At 45.1% G+C, this 17101-nt stretch overlaps 2 protein-coding genes across 5 annotated transcripts; one reads left to right on the forward strand and one right to left on the reverse strand.

Moving 5' to 3' along the window:
• Window positions 1-1268: 1268 nt before the first annotated feature.
• On the forward strand, window positions 1269-11386 carry engl (endoglin, like). Of its 2 annotated transcripts, XM_023836139.2 has the most exons (20): window positions 1269-1609; window positions 1691-1799; window positions 2178-2360; window positions 3055-3152; window positions 3411-3580; window positions 3670-3807; window positions 4012-4186; window positions 4341-4515; window positions 4738-4882; window positions 5116-5308; window positions 5406-5599; window positions 6134-6286; window positions 7683-7760; window positions 7933-8169; window positions 8685-9191; window positions 9268-9343; window positions 9555-9614; window positions 9851-9952; window positions 10083-10188; window positions 10546-11386. In XM_023836139.2, the coding sequence occupies exons 4-19, from the start codon at window positions 3089-3091 to the stop codon at window positions 10184-10186; spliced, it is 2571 nt and encodes an 856-aa protein (XP_023691907.2). In that variant the 5' UTR covers window positions 1269-1609; window positions 1691-1799; window positions 2178-2360; window positions 3055-3088; the 3' UTR covers window positions 10187-10188; window positions 10546-11386. The 2 variants fall into 2 exon arrangements, with proteins under 2 accessions (XP_023691907.2, XP_023691906.2); XM_023836138.2 differs by having other exon boundaries at window positions 1269-1799.
• Window positions 11387-11418: 32 nt separating this feature from the next.
• LOC111856348 (uncharacterized) lies at window positions 11419-16597 on the reverse strand. 3 transcript variants are annotated; one of them, XM_023836240.2, is made up of 6 exons: window positions 16387-16597; window positions 14192-14558; window positions 13952-14067; window positions 13692-13808; window positions 13380-13545; window positions 11419-12701 (listed from the first exon to the last, which is right to left on the reverse strand). In XM_023836240.2, exons 2-6 carry the CDS (start codon window positions 14496-14498, stop codon window positions 12496-12498), a joined length of 912 nt encoding a protein of 303 aa, XP_023692008.2. In that variant the 5' UTR covers window positions 14499-14558; window positions 16387-16597; the 3' UTR covers window positions 11419-12495. The 3 variants fall into 3 exon arrangements, with proteins under 3 accessions (XP_023692008.2, XP_023692006.2, XP_023692007.2); XM_023836238.2 differs by having other exon boundaries at window positions 13952-14094; XM_023836239.2 differs by lacking the exon at window positions 16387-16597 and adding an exon at window positions 15290-15363 and having other exon boundaries at window positions 13952-14094.
• Window positions 16598-17101: the final 504 nt, after the last annotated feature.

Here is a 17101-nt window from a genome sequence, read left to right on the forward strand (position 1 = left end):
AAGCTGAAGACAGCAAGCAGCACAGGAGGCCTGGGGTATCGAACCTGCCATCTTCACCTGCTGCCGGTCTCGCCCATCAGCTCCCCCCCCCCCACAACGTCACCCATCCCATATGCTGTCATCTTTTGCTCTGTTTTTCCCATGATTACCTGTTGTTATTTATTTATTTGGCCTTTTGTCTCACACATGTCAAAATGCACGCACACACACACACACACACACAGCCGGGTAAACATATCTTTTTGGGGATCGCTCATTCATTTCTATGGGAAAAATGCAAACACTAACTATGACAACCTTATCCCCTACCCAGCCCTAACCATAACCATAAGCAACCAAGCAAAATACAAGAGTTTTTGCATTTTTATTTATTATTTAGATTTTTATAAAACTGAGTTATCCCTTAAAACTGCTTCCCATAAGGGAAAAAAAACATGTATTCATCACGTTGTGGGGACATTGTGTCCCCATAAGGTAAGGTATATATACACACACACACACACACACACACACACAAACTGATACAAGTAAGTCCATTCCAGCTGCCCAACATTAAGGGACCTTCAAGCTTTGCAGGTTGTATCTGTGGCCATTAGTTAGCCAGGAGTAAGCCTATTGGATATTACATGATCTGTGTTAAATTTTTTACCCACACATGTTATGTATTACGTAAATTATCAGTCACATCTGTAAAAACAGTCTGCAGCAGAGCTTCAAATATAAAAGGAGAAACATGAATATGTTAGTTTGTTGCTTGTTATATTATTTTAGAACATTTGTAGGATGTGTGCAGCAGATTATGTGTTTTGATTGGAAAATGAATCTACAATAAGGTATAATAGACTGTGGACTCGTCTGGTTGTTGATGAAGTAATAGGCGTGTATCGTTGACCTACAGAATGAAAGTGCAGGAACAGAAACAAAGGATCATAATGCTCACAAAGTTTTTGCCGTCCGTCCTTCAGGCTTTCAATGCACTTAACAGTAAAAATTAAACAGTATTTTCAAATGGAAATAGATATATACTCTATGTGCTTGATTTAAATTCAGCAATGACCAAGAACTTCTTGACCGAAAAGTCCACAAAACCCAAGCACTTAAAATGAAAAAATAAAATGTATGCCGTCGCAATTAATTAGCTTTTATTCAATAAACAACACTACCGTTGGAAAGAATTTTCTGCGGTGGTAAACCAAAACGAATGAAAGTGTCATTATTCCTGCACTTATAAATCATTGCGTAGGTATTTCCAACATTTTTTCTTCGCGACACCACACTCCTTTCACTTTCAATTTTCTTTCTGTTTCTCCTACTCCTTCCAGCGTCTTTGTCGCCCTTCCCACATCTCACCGTCCCCAAGTCCCTCATCCTTCTCCCCTTCCCGTCTTCCTTGTCTCTAATCTTACTGTCGGATCTGCTACTATTCCCCCTTTCCTTCCCCATCCTCGTCTTCCTCTCTCGTCTGCCTTTCGGGATTTTTTCAATCCGAATAGTTTTTGGACCTTTCTGGCGGAGTTCTCTTTTTTTTTTTTTTTAACTAAGGGGCGATCGATGAGCGTTATGTCCTGCATGGATTACAAACGCTACAGTGAGATACAGAAATTGTTTGGTGCGCATATCAAATATTATGACCTATGTAGTGAGTGTTTAGTGAGTTAGTATTGGTCTAAGTCGGAGTGTGTGGATGCAGGGGGCGGGGGTGCTTCTCAAGGGTGAAATATGTGAAGACGGCTTCGAGCACCAGCTGCAGATCAAGACTCAATTTTGCTGTAACCCACGTCAAACAGACCTTTCCACCGGTAGGTCAGACCTTATATTAGTTCACGTTTTGAGCGTTAACTGGTCAATTGACCGTTTTTCATCAAGGTATCCCATCGAATGCCTTACTGTATACCATTTTTAAGATATCGGCATATAAACAAAAGTCTTATGTTTGCCTTCAGTTCTTTATTGGAGGTTTTGCATAAAAAGCAAATGTACTGAAGTACAGCAAGTGCACAGCTAGTGCACGTGCAGCGTAGGGTTATAAGGTGCTCCGGTGACTAAATCGCGCCGTTTCTTGGTTGTACTGTGAGTAGTTGGATTTTTTAAGTATACTGATTCGTTTTTGTGCAGTATTGTTTAAGATTAGCACTCGCAGAAGAGGGTATAACACGTTTTTTGAATTTCTCCAACAGAGTAGGCAGTGGGTCAATGAACAGCCCCAACATCAGGCAGCGGCGGACTGCTGGTCACCATTCGGCGAGCCGATTGTCCGTCCCAAGCGGAGCCTCGGTATCAGCAGCATTTCTGGTACCGTCCTGACTTCAGAAACGTCCTGTAAGCTTCGATTAAGTCCTTCGGGTTATTACTGAGAGCAGGTAGGTGGGGAAGATACCGAACCATCCATTAACTTGGATTTGCCTGTGTTGTGCCTGTTAAACGTGCCGCACTCTTTAGGTATGCCTTTGTATGCCAAAGACCAAAACATGACTGGCAATTGAATGTGTTATATAGTTTTATCTAACATAAATGTGTTTATTTGATTAGTTTTGAGTTTTCCCCCAAAAAACTACTTTATCCATAGTTCTACTAATACACATGATATTGGAAAAATGTATATTAAGTACCTTATTTAAGACTATACATCTGCCGATTCATTGGGATGCTGCGTACTTTGAGTCCTTTCATTAATTCAGCTGCTGCAGTGGGGTCACTTGCAAAACAGAAATAACACATGGATAGCGGATCCGTCGCTACACACTACTGCTCCAGTTATGGGCTACGGGGAGGGAAAGAGAACCGGACCTCCTTTGAAATACGTCTTTCTCTCTTTTACAAGTTGCGATGATAGCTTTTCAAATTTAGACGAGTGCTTTAAAAAGTGCGTTGCATGCATGTAAATAACTTGTTAAAGTTAAGTTGTTGGTATTGTGTATATCTTACCTGACTTTTGAATTAATAATAATGATCAAAGTGAAAATTAAAATGACAATAGTAATAAGGATATTTATCACCACCATTATCGTTACCTTGGCATTCTGCTTACTTTCTGTGCTCCTCACTCACCGCCAGCATGTCCGGAAGCCACTAAGGCCAGCCTAGGAAAATGAGAACGGTGTGGATCCAAACGTCTCTCTTCTGCCTCCTACTCCTGGAAGCGAGGACTGCAGGTGCGATATGTATGTGGCGACTGAGACTGTTTCCCTAAATAGCGTGCAGATGGATGAACAGCAGATTGCAAGACAGTGTTACACTATAAGTTGTTCTTTAGGTATTACTTTATCTAGTAATTCATATTGATACAGTTCTCTCTTCATAGTTATAGGGTTTAGCATACAGGGTGGTACTTAATTATTAATTATCTCTACATTTTTTGTTTTCATTTTTGTTTTCAAAATACCTTTTGAGACATTTATTGCCTTTCCTAGTGTGCTTTGCACAGGTGCAGTGCTCAGTTTCTCCAGTAGGGGCACTGCACCCCGTGCAGGGTCTGCTGGAGCAATTTGGGGCAGGGCCTGGATGTGCGGCCAGGGAGAGCGGCGATAAGGAAACCCACGTGATCTCTGTGGGCGGAGCCTCTGCTGGCCAGCCCAATCAGGTGCTCTCGAACATTCATGAATCATCCAGCCAATCAGCATTCTGATACCACGCACCTGCTAACCACACCCCCACTCCCATCCCCATCAGGTGACCGTGCTGCTGCGTCCGCTGTCTTTCTCCCACCCGCCTGTCCGGCCCGTGACACTGGTGCTCAGCTCCCAGCATGCTGTGTCCTGGTGGCTAGAGGGAGAGAGACTGCCTGCCAATCTGGTAGTGATTGTGCAGGTCAGCCTACCTGTTGGGTTGAAAGGGCTCCCCCTGCTGGTGAAGACATGCATAATATGCAAACTTAATTAAGTAGCTGAGCAAAGGAAATAAGAATATAAGAAATTTACGAACGAGAGGAGGCCATTCGGCCCAAAATCAATGCGAATGGCGAAGATGATGATGATGATGATGATGATGGGTGACACTAGCTCTACCTGCCAGATGTCGGCCTTCTCTGACGTCCAAACACGTGGAATGGCGGTCCAAGTGCGGCAGGTTCCGTCGCTGCCTTGGCGGCCATGGCTACTGCACCGCTGGGTCTTAAAGAACCACTCGTCCCTGTCGTCCCTCAATCACGCGGAGCGCGCTAACCGGGTCTACCTGCGACTTGGGGAGGGTAAGTCCTGCAGTGAGACACATGGGGGAGCTGGGGTCACAGCCTTCGTTTAAAGGGCTGTAAATCTGGTCGTTCAGATATTTTATATCTATGCCGTGGAATAAATGGAGACCTAAGTCTGTCTCTCTCTGTCTAACCTGATGCCATCCTGCAGACCCCACCATGCCCAGCGAGTGCCAGCTGCAGTCCCTCTTCCTGTCCCACAGCTACATGACCTCTGACCTGCAGCTGCAGCCTATCAGGGGCTGCCTTCCGCAGAGGGGCGGTGCCAGCAGGGAGGTCGAAGTTCATGTGATCAGTCTGCAGTCAGCAGGTTCTGGAATGTGTGGGTGAGCTTTCGGACGGACACCCCGGAAGAAGCCACTTGTTCTGTTAAATTATTTTGATCCTTGTAGATTTAATTTGCGCCTTTTCACTGTTGGGGACTGTTTTCTCTCCCGCTCCCAGTTTAGTCTTGGTGTGTGTTTATCCACACCAGCTGCTTCTGTAAGCTTCTGTGAGTTGCTTGCCTCATAAACACAAGCTGGGGCCTCCCCCCACTCGTATCTCAGCTCACTGCAGGTGGAGGTACCCATCTCAGTGCTGCCCCCAGTGGGCACTGTCGGCTGGTACGAGTTGGTGCTGGTCCTTAGCAGTGCCACACCGGTCAACTGGGCCTTGACCGCCATCGGGCTGCAAGGCCACATCTCGGTCTACGTGAGTATCCCATCATGCATTTAGAGCAGTGTTTCCTCCGCCAGTCCTCAGGAACCCACAGACAATCCACATTTTTGCTCCTACCAGGAGCTGGGAGGGTGCAAAAACATGGACCGTCTGTGGGTCCCCCAGGACCGGATTGGGAATCAATGATGTAGAACACCTACAGCAGTCATGATCAGGGCATTAGCTCTACCGCTGCTATTTTGATGGAAACCTTTTCTGTTTTACAGTCATCCAACACGGTGTCCCCCCTTTACCCCTCCGAACCCGGGCTGACGATGACCAGCACTGTAATACCCAGCCTCTATAAGACCCGCGACCTTTTGGCCTGGGCTAAACAGCACGGCCTGCCAGCGGTGACGTCATACACAGAGGCCGATCTGGCCAATCGCTTCACCATCAGGCTGGCTGGGGGCGGGGCCGGTGAGAGCTATGCTTCAGTTAATTGGAGTGTGTAGCTTAGGGCGTGGCCGTGTGGGTAGGTGTGCGACATGCTTTATTCCCCCCTCCCGGTGTGCAGAGTACATCCCCACCATGCAGTCCCAGGCTACGTGGGTGGAGGGCGCCCCCCAGTGGGGCCAGGAGCGCCGGATGAGGCAGTGGCTGAGCCAGCAGGAGGAACCGGGCGCAGCGGACAGAGATGCCAGCGGGTCTGTCAGCACACAGTGCCAGGACGGGCTGCTTCAGGTGGCCGTCAACACGGACGCCCTGCAGGTAGGAGTGTGACTGTGAGGAGCGCTGTGGCAGGAATGCCACCTGAGGGTCATAGGTTCATATCCCATGAGACTGCGCTGTTGAACTCTTTGAAGATGCTGTGAGATATGGGTACCAATAAATGAAAGACACGTTGCACATAATGGTGATTAAGATACTTATTTATAAGCATAAACAAGCTGCAACCTACACATTGAATATTTGCTTAAACATTTTCTTATATCCTTACTTTGTTAACATATTACTGTAATTGTGTTTTCCTTTCTCTGCCCTGTCTGCTGCGCCGTCTGCATTAGCAGCAGTTTCTCTGCTGGTGCATCAGTACATTCATGCATGTGACACATAAAATTCTTAAATTTCCTCTGGGATCAATAAAGTTTTTCTGATTTTCTGATTCTGAAATCTCGTGCATTATTACATTATTACTGACTTCTCGTCTTTGTTTCGCTGCCGTTTTAAACATCTGGTGCATTTTTCATGTTCATTTTCTCAAATAAAGTTGCCGGTCGTCTCCTCCGTGCCCCTTCCTCTCAGCCACCTTTTCCAGTGTCTGCCGTGACGTTGAGTGACCATCGGTGCCAAGCCCGGTTCAATGGCAGCCACTTCCTGTTGGTTTTCCCTGTCATTTTCTGTGGGACCGAGGCGGTAATGGAGACGCAGCCTAAAGCAGTATGGTACAGAAACACGGTAAGGATACGACGGATGCAGCCAGTAGTGTTGCCTTGTGCTTCTGGGATTGTGGGATTGTGGGATTGAATATTGCGGGTTCTGTTTCCATGTCGATGGGCCCAAATAGAATTTTGGTTCATCAGCATTTCTACGTCGCCCCAAGTGTGCGAGTGTGTGAGTGGGACACCTCCCCAGGGTGAAGTGTCAGTTGAGTTTAATTATTGAAACACTTATAAAAAACAACAAGTTGTAAAAAAGAATAAGGGATTTTGTGTATTAATCACAGAATTATTTCTGTTTGTTTTTTTGATGTTAGCTCCTGCTCTTGTGTTTAAGGGGAGCGTGTGTCCGAGGGGGGGGGGGGGGGTGATTTCTGGGGGGGGGGGGAAGAAAAGAGGAGATAGTTTGCGGGCACGATTTGAGTTGTCTGGTGGCTGATAAGGCAAGTTAATAATAAAGAAGTTCAGCTGAAGGTGACCGGAGGTTATCCTCTATACCAGGGGTCACCAACCTTTTGGAAACTGAGAGCTACTTCACGGGTACTGAGCCATACGAAGGGCTGCCAGTTTGAAACACCCTCCTAAACTTATCTAAACTTCATGTATAATAAACATGTTTTAAATGCTTTTTTTAAATTATTGTCATTTTCAAATCTATATAAATGCAAATGTGATTAAAGAAGAATAGCAACAGGATAAAATTAAATTTTAGACGCTGCTCACTGGTGAGTTGTGCTATTTTTAGAACAGGTCCGCGGGCAACTCATGTGGTCCTTGGGGGTATCCTGGTGCCCGCGGGCACCATGTTGGTGACCCCTGCTCTATGCTACCCGTAGTGAATATTATCAGGTACAGATGGGTGAAGAGGCCAGTCAGGTTCTGGTCTGTGGTCTCCAGGCTTATCACAGCGTCTTGTCTTTGCAGAAAGGATGTTGTGGATGAGGGAGAAATCAAAAGACAATTAACCGGCCTGGATGTCAACGACTGAACGTTCTTATCTCCATAGACCAGGGACCGAGTGACGGCAAAGTGTCACTCGCCACAAGCTGACAGGGGACGAAAGACAAGTTCAGTGCAGCCCAGAAGTGAGCGTGATCGGTGCTCTGTGTGTGTGGTGACAAAGCAGACGTCTGCCGCACGGGGACAGGGACTTGGAGGAATGACCCAGGTCGGCATGTCCAGGCAGCCGTAATTCGCACAAACATCACCGCAGTGAGCGAGGGGCGCAGGGAAAGAACAGCATGTTCCGGAATGAGACGGGGGTGGCAGGTTATTTAAAGGAAAGCGTGGCTGTAGGTTTGAATCTCTGCTGCATTACTGCTGTCATGGTCCCTGTTTACTGTAACAATGATTAATGTTGATGACATAAATGATGGATGATATGGTCACATGTCTTCTTTCCCATCATGCCTCAGGTGTTGCTGTGGAGAGAGAGCCCCGTGGATGCTGAGCGTAACCGGACAGGGGAGGATTGGGCCCCGCTGATCATATATGTGAGGAGGGCTTGCTCATAGGGGCTCTGCTGCCTTGCCTGAGGTGGTCAATGTCATCTGCCTGCTTGTGGGCGGAGTTCTGCCTGCTTGTGGGCGGAGTTCTGCCTGCTTGTGGGCGGAGCTCACTCAGAGAGACTTAAGTGCTGTTTTCTTTCTCTGTCCTGCTCCAAAGGTCAATTGCCAGGATGTGACCCCCGTCCCTACCCCAGCCAATCAGGGAACAGCTCCCCCTCCCCACCAGGCCTCCCCCAGAGGCCTCTGGGCCCAGCAGGAGGCCAGGTCAGAGGATTCGTCAGACAGACACCCGGCTCTAGCACCCCTGTCCATGCGTCTGTCTGTGACAGAGGGGTTTGAGAGGAAAATGACGGGACCCTATATCATCATGGCCAACAGCCGCGTCCACGTGGAGGTGAGTTCTACCCTCGACTTGTTGTACACATCTCACTCCGAGGTGCGCCATTATCTTCCAAAGACTGATTAGAATTTTTTTGAATACTGTCTGTTTAATACTGTCCTTTAATTGTGCTTTAACACCATATGTTTTCTTTAAACTATGTGGTGTAAGTTAAAAAAGCATAGATTGCATAGTTATGCTATTTTTATTTAATACTTTTTAATAACATTTTTCCTGTGGAAACAAATACTCAAAAACACAAGTGTTTCACAAATTCAGAACCCTCTGTACATGTAAGGGTTACTGGCTGGCACTATGTGATTGACCAATGAAAATCAGCCGACATCCTGCTGACCAATCAGATTTGGGAATTCAGCAGCGTTGCGGTATATAACTGAATAGCTGAGGCCTGGGATTTGTGAGAAAGCTGGGCCCTGCTCTGCATGCCTGTGTCCCCAGCTTCATGTCCCGAGTGCTGTGATGTCATCAAAATGAGCCCACCCCCCCCCTTCCCCTCCGAACCCCCTCAGGTGTCTGTGAGGGAGTTTCTGAGGGGCAGCGTGGAGGTCGAGTCCTGCGTGGTGTCCCCGCTCTCGCACCCTGAAGCCTCCCCCAGCTGGATGGTCATCCAGGACGGTTGTTCCTACGACCCTACGGTCAGGCTGAGCGGAGAAGGGGGGCACCAGGGCTACGGTGGCGGGTGGAGGCAGGACACAGCGGGAGACGCAGCAGGAAACGGGGCGACAGAGAAGGAGGAGGAGAAGCGAGGGGCAGAGGAAAGAGGAGGAGGAGAGGAGGCCCAGGACGAGGAAGGAAAGAAGGGAGAAGGAGCGGTGAGCGCGTCTTGGAGGCTGAGGTTCAGTTTCATCCTCCACCCCATCTACAACAACCCCATCCAGTTCCTGCACTGCCAGCTTCACCAGTGTGATGCAGAAGCTGCCCCCACTTCTCCCAGTCCCTCTGGGGAAACTGCAGCGGCTGGCTGTGGGGAGGGAATCCGCGTCCCTGCTCTCGTCGCTCAGCCAAATCGCAAAAAGGTACAGTAGCCCCAAAATGAGGAGGCCCACAAGCGCAATACCTCTGTCATCTGAGTCTCCTTGTTTTCCCCTTCAGTGCCACTACAGGACACTGTCTAGACCAGTGGTGGTGACTCAGCCTGTGGGAGTGCGTCAAACCCTGCCACCTGTTGGTCAGTACTGCACATTGCAGCTTTTCCCATTCACACTTTAAAAACTATTAAAACATATAAAATTTATATAATGGAAAGATGTTGAGCAAACGGATGATAAGTATATAGCAATTGTGTTATATTTGTATATGCTTTTATAGATGCATTTGTTAATAATATTTAGCATGTTGCAGTAATGCTGATGGACAGTCTTGGTCCCCATTGTGTATAGTTCAGTCAGTTCTCAGGCCCAGAATGACCACAAAGTCTAAGTCCAGTGCTGCAGACTTGAGTAAGTACCTGTTTTATACTTCACACATCTCTCACAGCTTTTAAAAACCTGACTTGCTGTCTCCCTGGCATGTTAGTATTAAATAGCATAGCATGGCATAGCATAGCATTGTATAGTATAGTATAGTATGTTAGTATAGTATAGTATAGTATAGTGTGTTAGTATAGTATCTTGTTTATATATTAACTAGCATACATAACTGAATTGAAAATCTGTCCGATGCTTTTGTCACTCAGGCAGTGGAATCGATACTGGCCCAGTGGTGGGGATTGTATTTGCTGCTTTCCTGATGGGTATCGGTCTAATGGGGGCGCTGTGGTGCATCCACAGTCACACAGGTAGCGTTACATTTATGTCTTATAAATACAGTTAAATATTCAGAGTAACTACTGTTTTCATGGTAGCACACACCCGTTCATTGAAAGCTAAGGAACCCTGATCAGCGGCTTGTGATTGGCTGTGTGTCAGGGATGAGCCCAGCTTCCAGAAGAGGCAGCCTCCTTGACAGTATAGCCCAGCCCGCCGCCAGCAGTCGCCCTGCGCTGATGGAACACTCCAGCAGCTCTGTGTGAAGGTAATAGCTTACATTTATATAGCGCCTTTCACAATCACAAGGTACGCCCAGATTAACCCTCTGCTGTTAGCGCCAGGGAAAGCGTAGCATAGCTACTGCCGATATAAATAATAACACCTTAAAACAAACGTGTTACAAATATAGAATATATTCATAGTTTTGAAAGAGCTGCTGGACTATCATCCTTACTCAACCTTGTTTAGTGACTAAAATGGCAAACTTTGATCAAAATAACCATCCTGCATTATAACCAAAAAAGAATAACAGACGTGTTGCCCAAACAGGATGAGAATAAGTATCACAACAGTTAAAGAATTATATTATTAATCATTTAAATTGTATCTGTTTCCCTTACAGGTTGTTTCACTTTCTGAAAAGGTCAGAAAAAGAATGATTTCCTGTGTGTGTGTGTGTGTGTGTGTGTGTGTGTGTGTGTGTGTGTGTGTGTGTGTGTGTGTGTGTGTGTGTGTGTGTGTGTGTGTGTGTGTGTTTGCCTAGATCACATTTGAGGACCAAATTGTCCCCAAAGTGTAGTAAAACCTGAAATTTCCATAATTTTGGGGACATCTTTTGAGGTCCCCATTTGGATAACCTCAGTTGTATAAAAATCTGTGAATGCAATCAAAAAAGTAAAAATGCCAAAAGTCTTATATTTGGGTTGGTTACTTATGGTTAAGGTTAGAGATGGGTAGAGGTTAAGGGTGTCGTGATTGGGATTAGGGTTTTTCCCATAGAAATGAATGAACGGTCCCCATGTAGATAGGAAGACCAACCTGTGTGTGTGTGTGTGAGAGAAAGAAAGAGACAGAGAGATAGGGTCTGAAGGAGAGAGCAGTGAATGACAATAAGCACCAGACATTCAGACGGGTGTTTTACCCTGAGATTCTACCCTCCCAGTCCTGCTCCTGCTTATGTTTTTCCTCTGAGCTCTCTAGCTAAAATTCAGCCACATATCTGCGATAGCAAAAGAGCTTCAAGGTGAAGTAAAGATTAAAGGGGTATCTGGGCCGACCCACGCAAGCCGAGCTCGCTGTCGGGGCACAGATTCGCAACGCAAGTCTGCAACGAAAGCAGTGAATAAGTCAGCCGATAGTGTATACCAGTATGAGGATTGTAAAGTTTGTATATTTCAGCTTAGCATATTTTTCCCTATCAGACTTGTCTCTCAATAAATTACCTGTGATATGTCTGATTATAACTGTGTCTTTTTGTGAATGAAACAAGGATTGATTTTATTATTGAAAATAATTCAGGACACAATTTTATTTGATGCTTTACATCCATAACAATCTTTTTGTGATGAATCCACTGATACGATAGATGTCTGTATTGCAAAATGGTTGCTCTTTGGTGGTTATTCAAACATGCAGAGGTGGAAATTTCAGGGCCAGAAAGTAAAAATCCAGACCAAGGTTTTGTTTGAACCAACCATTTGAGCACTCTGTGACTGTGACTCTTTATGCTCAACCGGTTGGTTGAAACAAAATCTTGGTCTGAATTTTTACTTTCTGGACCGGAAATGTCCACCTCTGCAAACATGTAAACATTCAAAATCTGCTGCCACAATGGTAGAAGGCACTCAGGACCTCTGATTTATGACATACACCCTCTTGGGTGTTCAGTGCAGTACGTGTGTGTCTGTGCTTGTTGCCTGTATTCTGTAAATTGCCCTGTATGTATCCATGTAAGTGTATGTCAGTATGTGTGGCGTGCTGTATGGTGCAGCTGCTGTTCTCTCTGTACTGTTTGCAGGGGTGGTGTCTGTGAGCTATATGTGCCTGAGTGATTTATGTTGCATGCCCTGAGGTTGTCCAATTTAATGTGTCCCTGGGTCAACAAGGGAGGGGTTTGCATTTCACTTCTTTAACCAATCACAGTCTTCATTGTATGACGTCACCACCTTCAGTCAAGCCAGTGATTTCTGTTAAGCGGCAAGGTGCACAGATTTCTAACGTACCTGTTTCATTTGTGTATGCATTTTATTAAGGGACATTTCATAGACAGACAGACAAAACATAGGAACATGCTCACCTGCAAAGGCTGCATGGAGCAAAATAACGGTGCGTCTTTATTTAATGATGATAATAGTAACTATAATAATAATAACAACAATAAAAAGCCTTGAACCAGCAATCTTGTGATCACAGGCACCGAGGCTTAGCTTGAAAATTAAAAAAAAAAAAATGGCCCAATGTGGTGATGTCATACGATGTAGCCTGTGATTGGCTAAAGGAGTGAAACACAAACCCCTCGCTTGTTGGCCCGGGGACACATCGAAGTCGGCACATTCAGGATGTCTGCTTTATGTCAGGGTGCCCACAGCAGGCTGTTGGGGGGCCTGTTGCTGCAGTGGAGCTCCTGGTGGCGCCGCAGGTCCGTCCTGCGCTGAAAGCCGCGCTGGCAGCTGTCGCAGGGGAAGGGCTGGTGGCCGGTGTGCTTGCGGCAGTGGGTCAGCAGGTTGGAGCTCTGACTGAAGGCCCTGCCACACACCTTGCACACGTGGGGCTTCTCGCCTGGGGGGCAGAGAGCAGATCCTGGCCGGCCGTGTATGTCTTGTGCGTCGCCCGTGTACAGAAACTCAACTAAAGCCAGAGGTGGGTAGTTCAGTTCCAGAGATTAAAAATCCAGACCAAGATTTTATTCCAGCCAATCAGTACTCTGTGACTGTGACTATTTATACTCAACTGGTTGGTTGAAACAAAATCCTGGTCTGGATTTTTAATCTCTGGACCTGAATTACCCCCCCTGACTAAAGCTAGGATGACCAGATGATCCATGTCAAGATGGACACTTTGAGCGACTTTGGGTTCTGCAAACTTCTTTTAAACTGAAAGGCTCCTGCGCTTTGCTAAATACTTCAGTTCATCTTGTGCTTTGGTTTGTTTCCTTGATTAAAAGACTCATCCAGCTGTGTCACATTAACATTAGTGACACATGCATGATTATGGGAGACTGACCAATCAACACACAGCAAGAAATCAGTGCTTAAGTGAAATCCTGGTGCTTTTGATTGAAATGACAAATTACATCATCATGTCCTAGCTCAGAGTGTCCTCCCTGACGTGCACTATCTGGTCACCCTTACTAAAGCACAATTAACTTAATTTTTGGTTGGAATTTTTTTTTTTATGTGATATGAGAATTGAAGAACAAACCACACATCAGCAGCCACAATCACCACCCACACACACCTGTATGTATGAAGGTGTGCTTCTTCATGTCAGACTTCTGGTGGAAGCGCTTGCCACAGTACTGGCAGGGGTAGGGCCGCGTGTCCGAGTGAATCAGCATGTGCGTGGAGAGCGTGGAGGAGCGCTTGAAGACCTTGTCGCATATCTTGCACCCGAAACGACCCTCCTGCAAAACAGCCAGTCAACTGCTAACCAACGCGTTTATTGTATTTTACGGAAGAGATTGTTGGGATTGTGTGTGTGAAGTACAACAAATATATAATTATGTGGTATTTTAAGTAGTACTTCTTTTGGCAATAGGTTAGCTCTTACCTTAACATTCATTGGGTGACCGAAGCTGGGGGCGTGGTCACTAGCGCTGGCACACGGAGCCAGCATGGCCGCCAGTCTCTGTAAGTGAGTGTCCGCAGTGCAGCTGGAGAGGCAGCGCTGAGAGGACAAGCCACAGAGAGACGCGCGTTTGCCTTCACACAGCACCGGACACGTCTGGGATGGGCAGCGAGCTGCTCGAATCCCTCAGTACTCCACCCCAGATTGACAGACGACGTGCCGTGATTTTCATCCCGCATTACCTCACCGCAAAGACCGCAGCCGCCATTCCATCCAGGACCCAGCAACCTGAGCACCATCCTATCCAGCGTTTGCTCTTTCCCAGGATCGTGGTGGTACAGGTGTGACCAGAGCGACACTGGTGTAGGAGAGGCGATTCTGTAACCTGGTTTGTTTTACAGGGGTGGAAATGCATTCATTTAAGCACAGGACAGCTGAGCTCCAGCCCTGCAGGTACGTTAGTCAGGACTATGTGCTCATACCTGCAGACCAGCTTCTGTCAGGAACCGTGATGTCAACATGCAAACCCATGCTTGGAGTGGGGTCCCTAGCAGGGGAGAGCGCAGGGGACATGTCCCCTGTCCCTAGAATTGGCGTCTCCAGGGACCGGGTCTCTTTGACCCCATTGTGCATGTTTACAGGAGAAGGTGTCTGTCCTGTCCACGCTGTCTGCATAACATCCTGGGAGGATGTGTGAAGCAGGGTGGGTCCAGAAAAAATCTCGCCTCTCCAGGGCCGTGGCGTGTTAGACCCCGTTCTCTTACTCTTGACTAGAAAAGAGCGTGGCATGTTATAGCAACAAGAGGGGCACGGAGCAGGTCAGTGACGGAGCAGGAGCGCAGCAGAGCTCTGAAATAAACACACAGGGTGCATTAAGCGTTAAGACACGAACCAGAAGAGATGTAATATTTGAAATGCAAAATGAAAATTGTAACAACCCAACCAAACGTGATATTTCATTAACATTTTTAATTTGTGTTGGGTGAGTGTTTACAATTGTCTTTCTGCCGATAGAGGGCAGAATTGCGCATATTAAAAAATTTAAAAATCAAGTTTGCAATTTTAAAAGTTAATACATGTCGACGGAAATGCAAAATGGACGTATTGCAGGAGCCATATACGACAATTAATATATATTATATAAACTTTTGAGAACAATTTTCACATTAAAACTTGAAAAATGTATTGAAAAAATATGTATATTTGGTGTATTTGTATGTATGTAAATTATAACATAGCTACAATCATTTTACATTTTACCACACTACATTCATTACAACGAAATTATAATTAGTAATATTAAATAATAAATATTCCATTGAATTATCGCTGTTAAAATGTAAACATTTCACTTTTTTTTACAAAATGTAATCAACAAATCTTTATAAAACTATTACGTTTATATTTCTGTTCTTCTTTGTACATTTTAATTAAATCAACTAAATGTGTAAACTAAATCACTTGACACATTGCAAATATTAGCCTGTATGTTACGAACTTGACGGCTTTATCAATAATTCTTTGAAATCTCTACCACTGCGGTGTAACCTCAGCAAGAAGCATTAGATGAGCTGGCATACCGTCCTTTAACGCGCAGAATGACCGTGAGAAATACAGTCACACTTCTTGACCTCACGGGTGCAGCGACCTACTGGATTCCAATAGCACTTAGTCTATGTTTTTCACTACCACAAGAATTGGGCTGCGACAACAACACCCTATTCAGAAAGTCTGTGGTCATTACATGAATCTTTTGCAAAATGTGGTTTCGTTTAAGGACACACATCAAAATGGCATTTTTAGAGAAATTACTTAAAACGTAGAAGTGCCACAGAAAGCATCAACCTGCCGCAAGAAACAATGTAACCATACTCTGTCTATATGATACATTATTGTTGGTTATCTAGTTCTTTTTAAACCCTATTTAGAGGTGTGAATTTTCTCAAGCAGATATAAACTTACACTTCAAGCAGAAATGTTTCGCTATGTTGGGGAAACTGTAAGATTCTGTATATACAACTTTGTAGATAGATACTCTCCCGCTGAAGGGAACATCCGAATTCCACCTGGTATTAAAATTGCCACGGCATTACGGTAATGCCCAGTTTTCTTATATTGACATGTGATGTTATTTGTAACTATACTATGGTATTTAAATCATGCTTGTAAACATAAAGGCAAGGGTCAAACTTTCGGCTTTCAGATGAAAATCGGTACTTGGCATGTAGAGCCGACCCCTTGCAGAATCGGTATTTGCGGTCTCTTTACAACTTATTTCTATTATGTTGCCCGTTGCAAAAAAAATATGCATTCCCTATATACATTTAATGTATGCGTAAACAACAAAAAAAGAATCTATTCAGGCACATACATTGGATGCTACTGGAATAATTTAGTAGGAATATTGACATTTTCATTAAAGTTACTAAACAGTTTATCATCAATTTTCAATATGCAATGTAATTTATTTTTCTTTTTAAACTAATGTTATTATGACAGTCTGCTAGTACCTTTAGATACAAAAAGATAGATATTTAACTAAAACGTTCCTCCTTTATAATCTCTCCAGTTTATAACTATTATTAAAAGGGTAAAGCAAAGGTAAACGTGAATTAATACTGAATAGTCCATTAAAAGTAACATGGACTTGCCGAATTAGGGGGGAAATGTCACTTACCAGTCTGCAGAATGTTATCGGCATCGACAGACTTGCAGGCGCATTAATAAAATAAAAATATGGACATGAACCAAATTATTTTAAAACTACTATTCCGAGATAAACGTAGATGTCATACACACGCCCTATTTTTTTCCCCTTTAAGTTGATACCTAACTAAATAATGTAGTAGCCTCCTGTCGGTCGCGGAGATGTCGCCGGCTCGCCTGGGCACGAGACCAAACTGGTGACCGCGCACACACGTGCACGAGGCAAACTCTTGAGTGGCTCGCGGGGCTCGCGCTGGCCCCGACCTCAGACCGGCGGCGGCTCCGCCAGAAGTCGATTGCATTTCTATCGCTTCAAATATCTTTACATACGATGTCCCAAAATAAATAAAAACCCCGCATGTCAGAACCCTAAAAGACCTGTGCTTTGATGACTTTCCCTACGATTATGCTGCTTTTAATACTTTGGTGAGAGTCTACCAGAAACCAAAAAATGCGATGAATCTTACATGCACATGCATATAGCCTAACACAGAAGGGGACTTTTCTTTTTGTGGCGCCTTTTGACATTGTAACGTATTGTTCATGATATCATTCGCGTTCTGTCCAGTCATTTATGAAAATGCCAAAAAAGGGAATACAGAGTTGTCAACTCTGGTCAGCTGGCTGGCGTGAGATGTTAATTTCGAGACAAGTCTGCATACACATTCACAGGTATGTAACAGTTT

This window comes from Paramormyrops kingsleyae, chromosome 22 (assembly GCF_048594095.1).
Source record: "Paramormyrops kingsleyae isolate MSU_618 chromosome 22, PKINGS_0.4, whole genome shotgun sequence".
In the NCBI taxonomy this organism is placed as follows: Eukaryota; Metazoa; Chordata; class Actinopteri; order Osteoglossiformes; family Mormyridae; genus Paramormyrops; species Paramormyrops kingsleyae.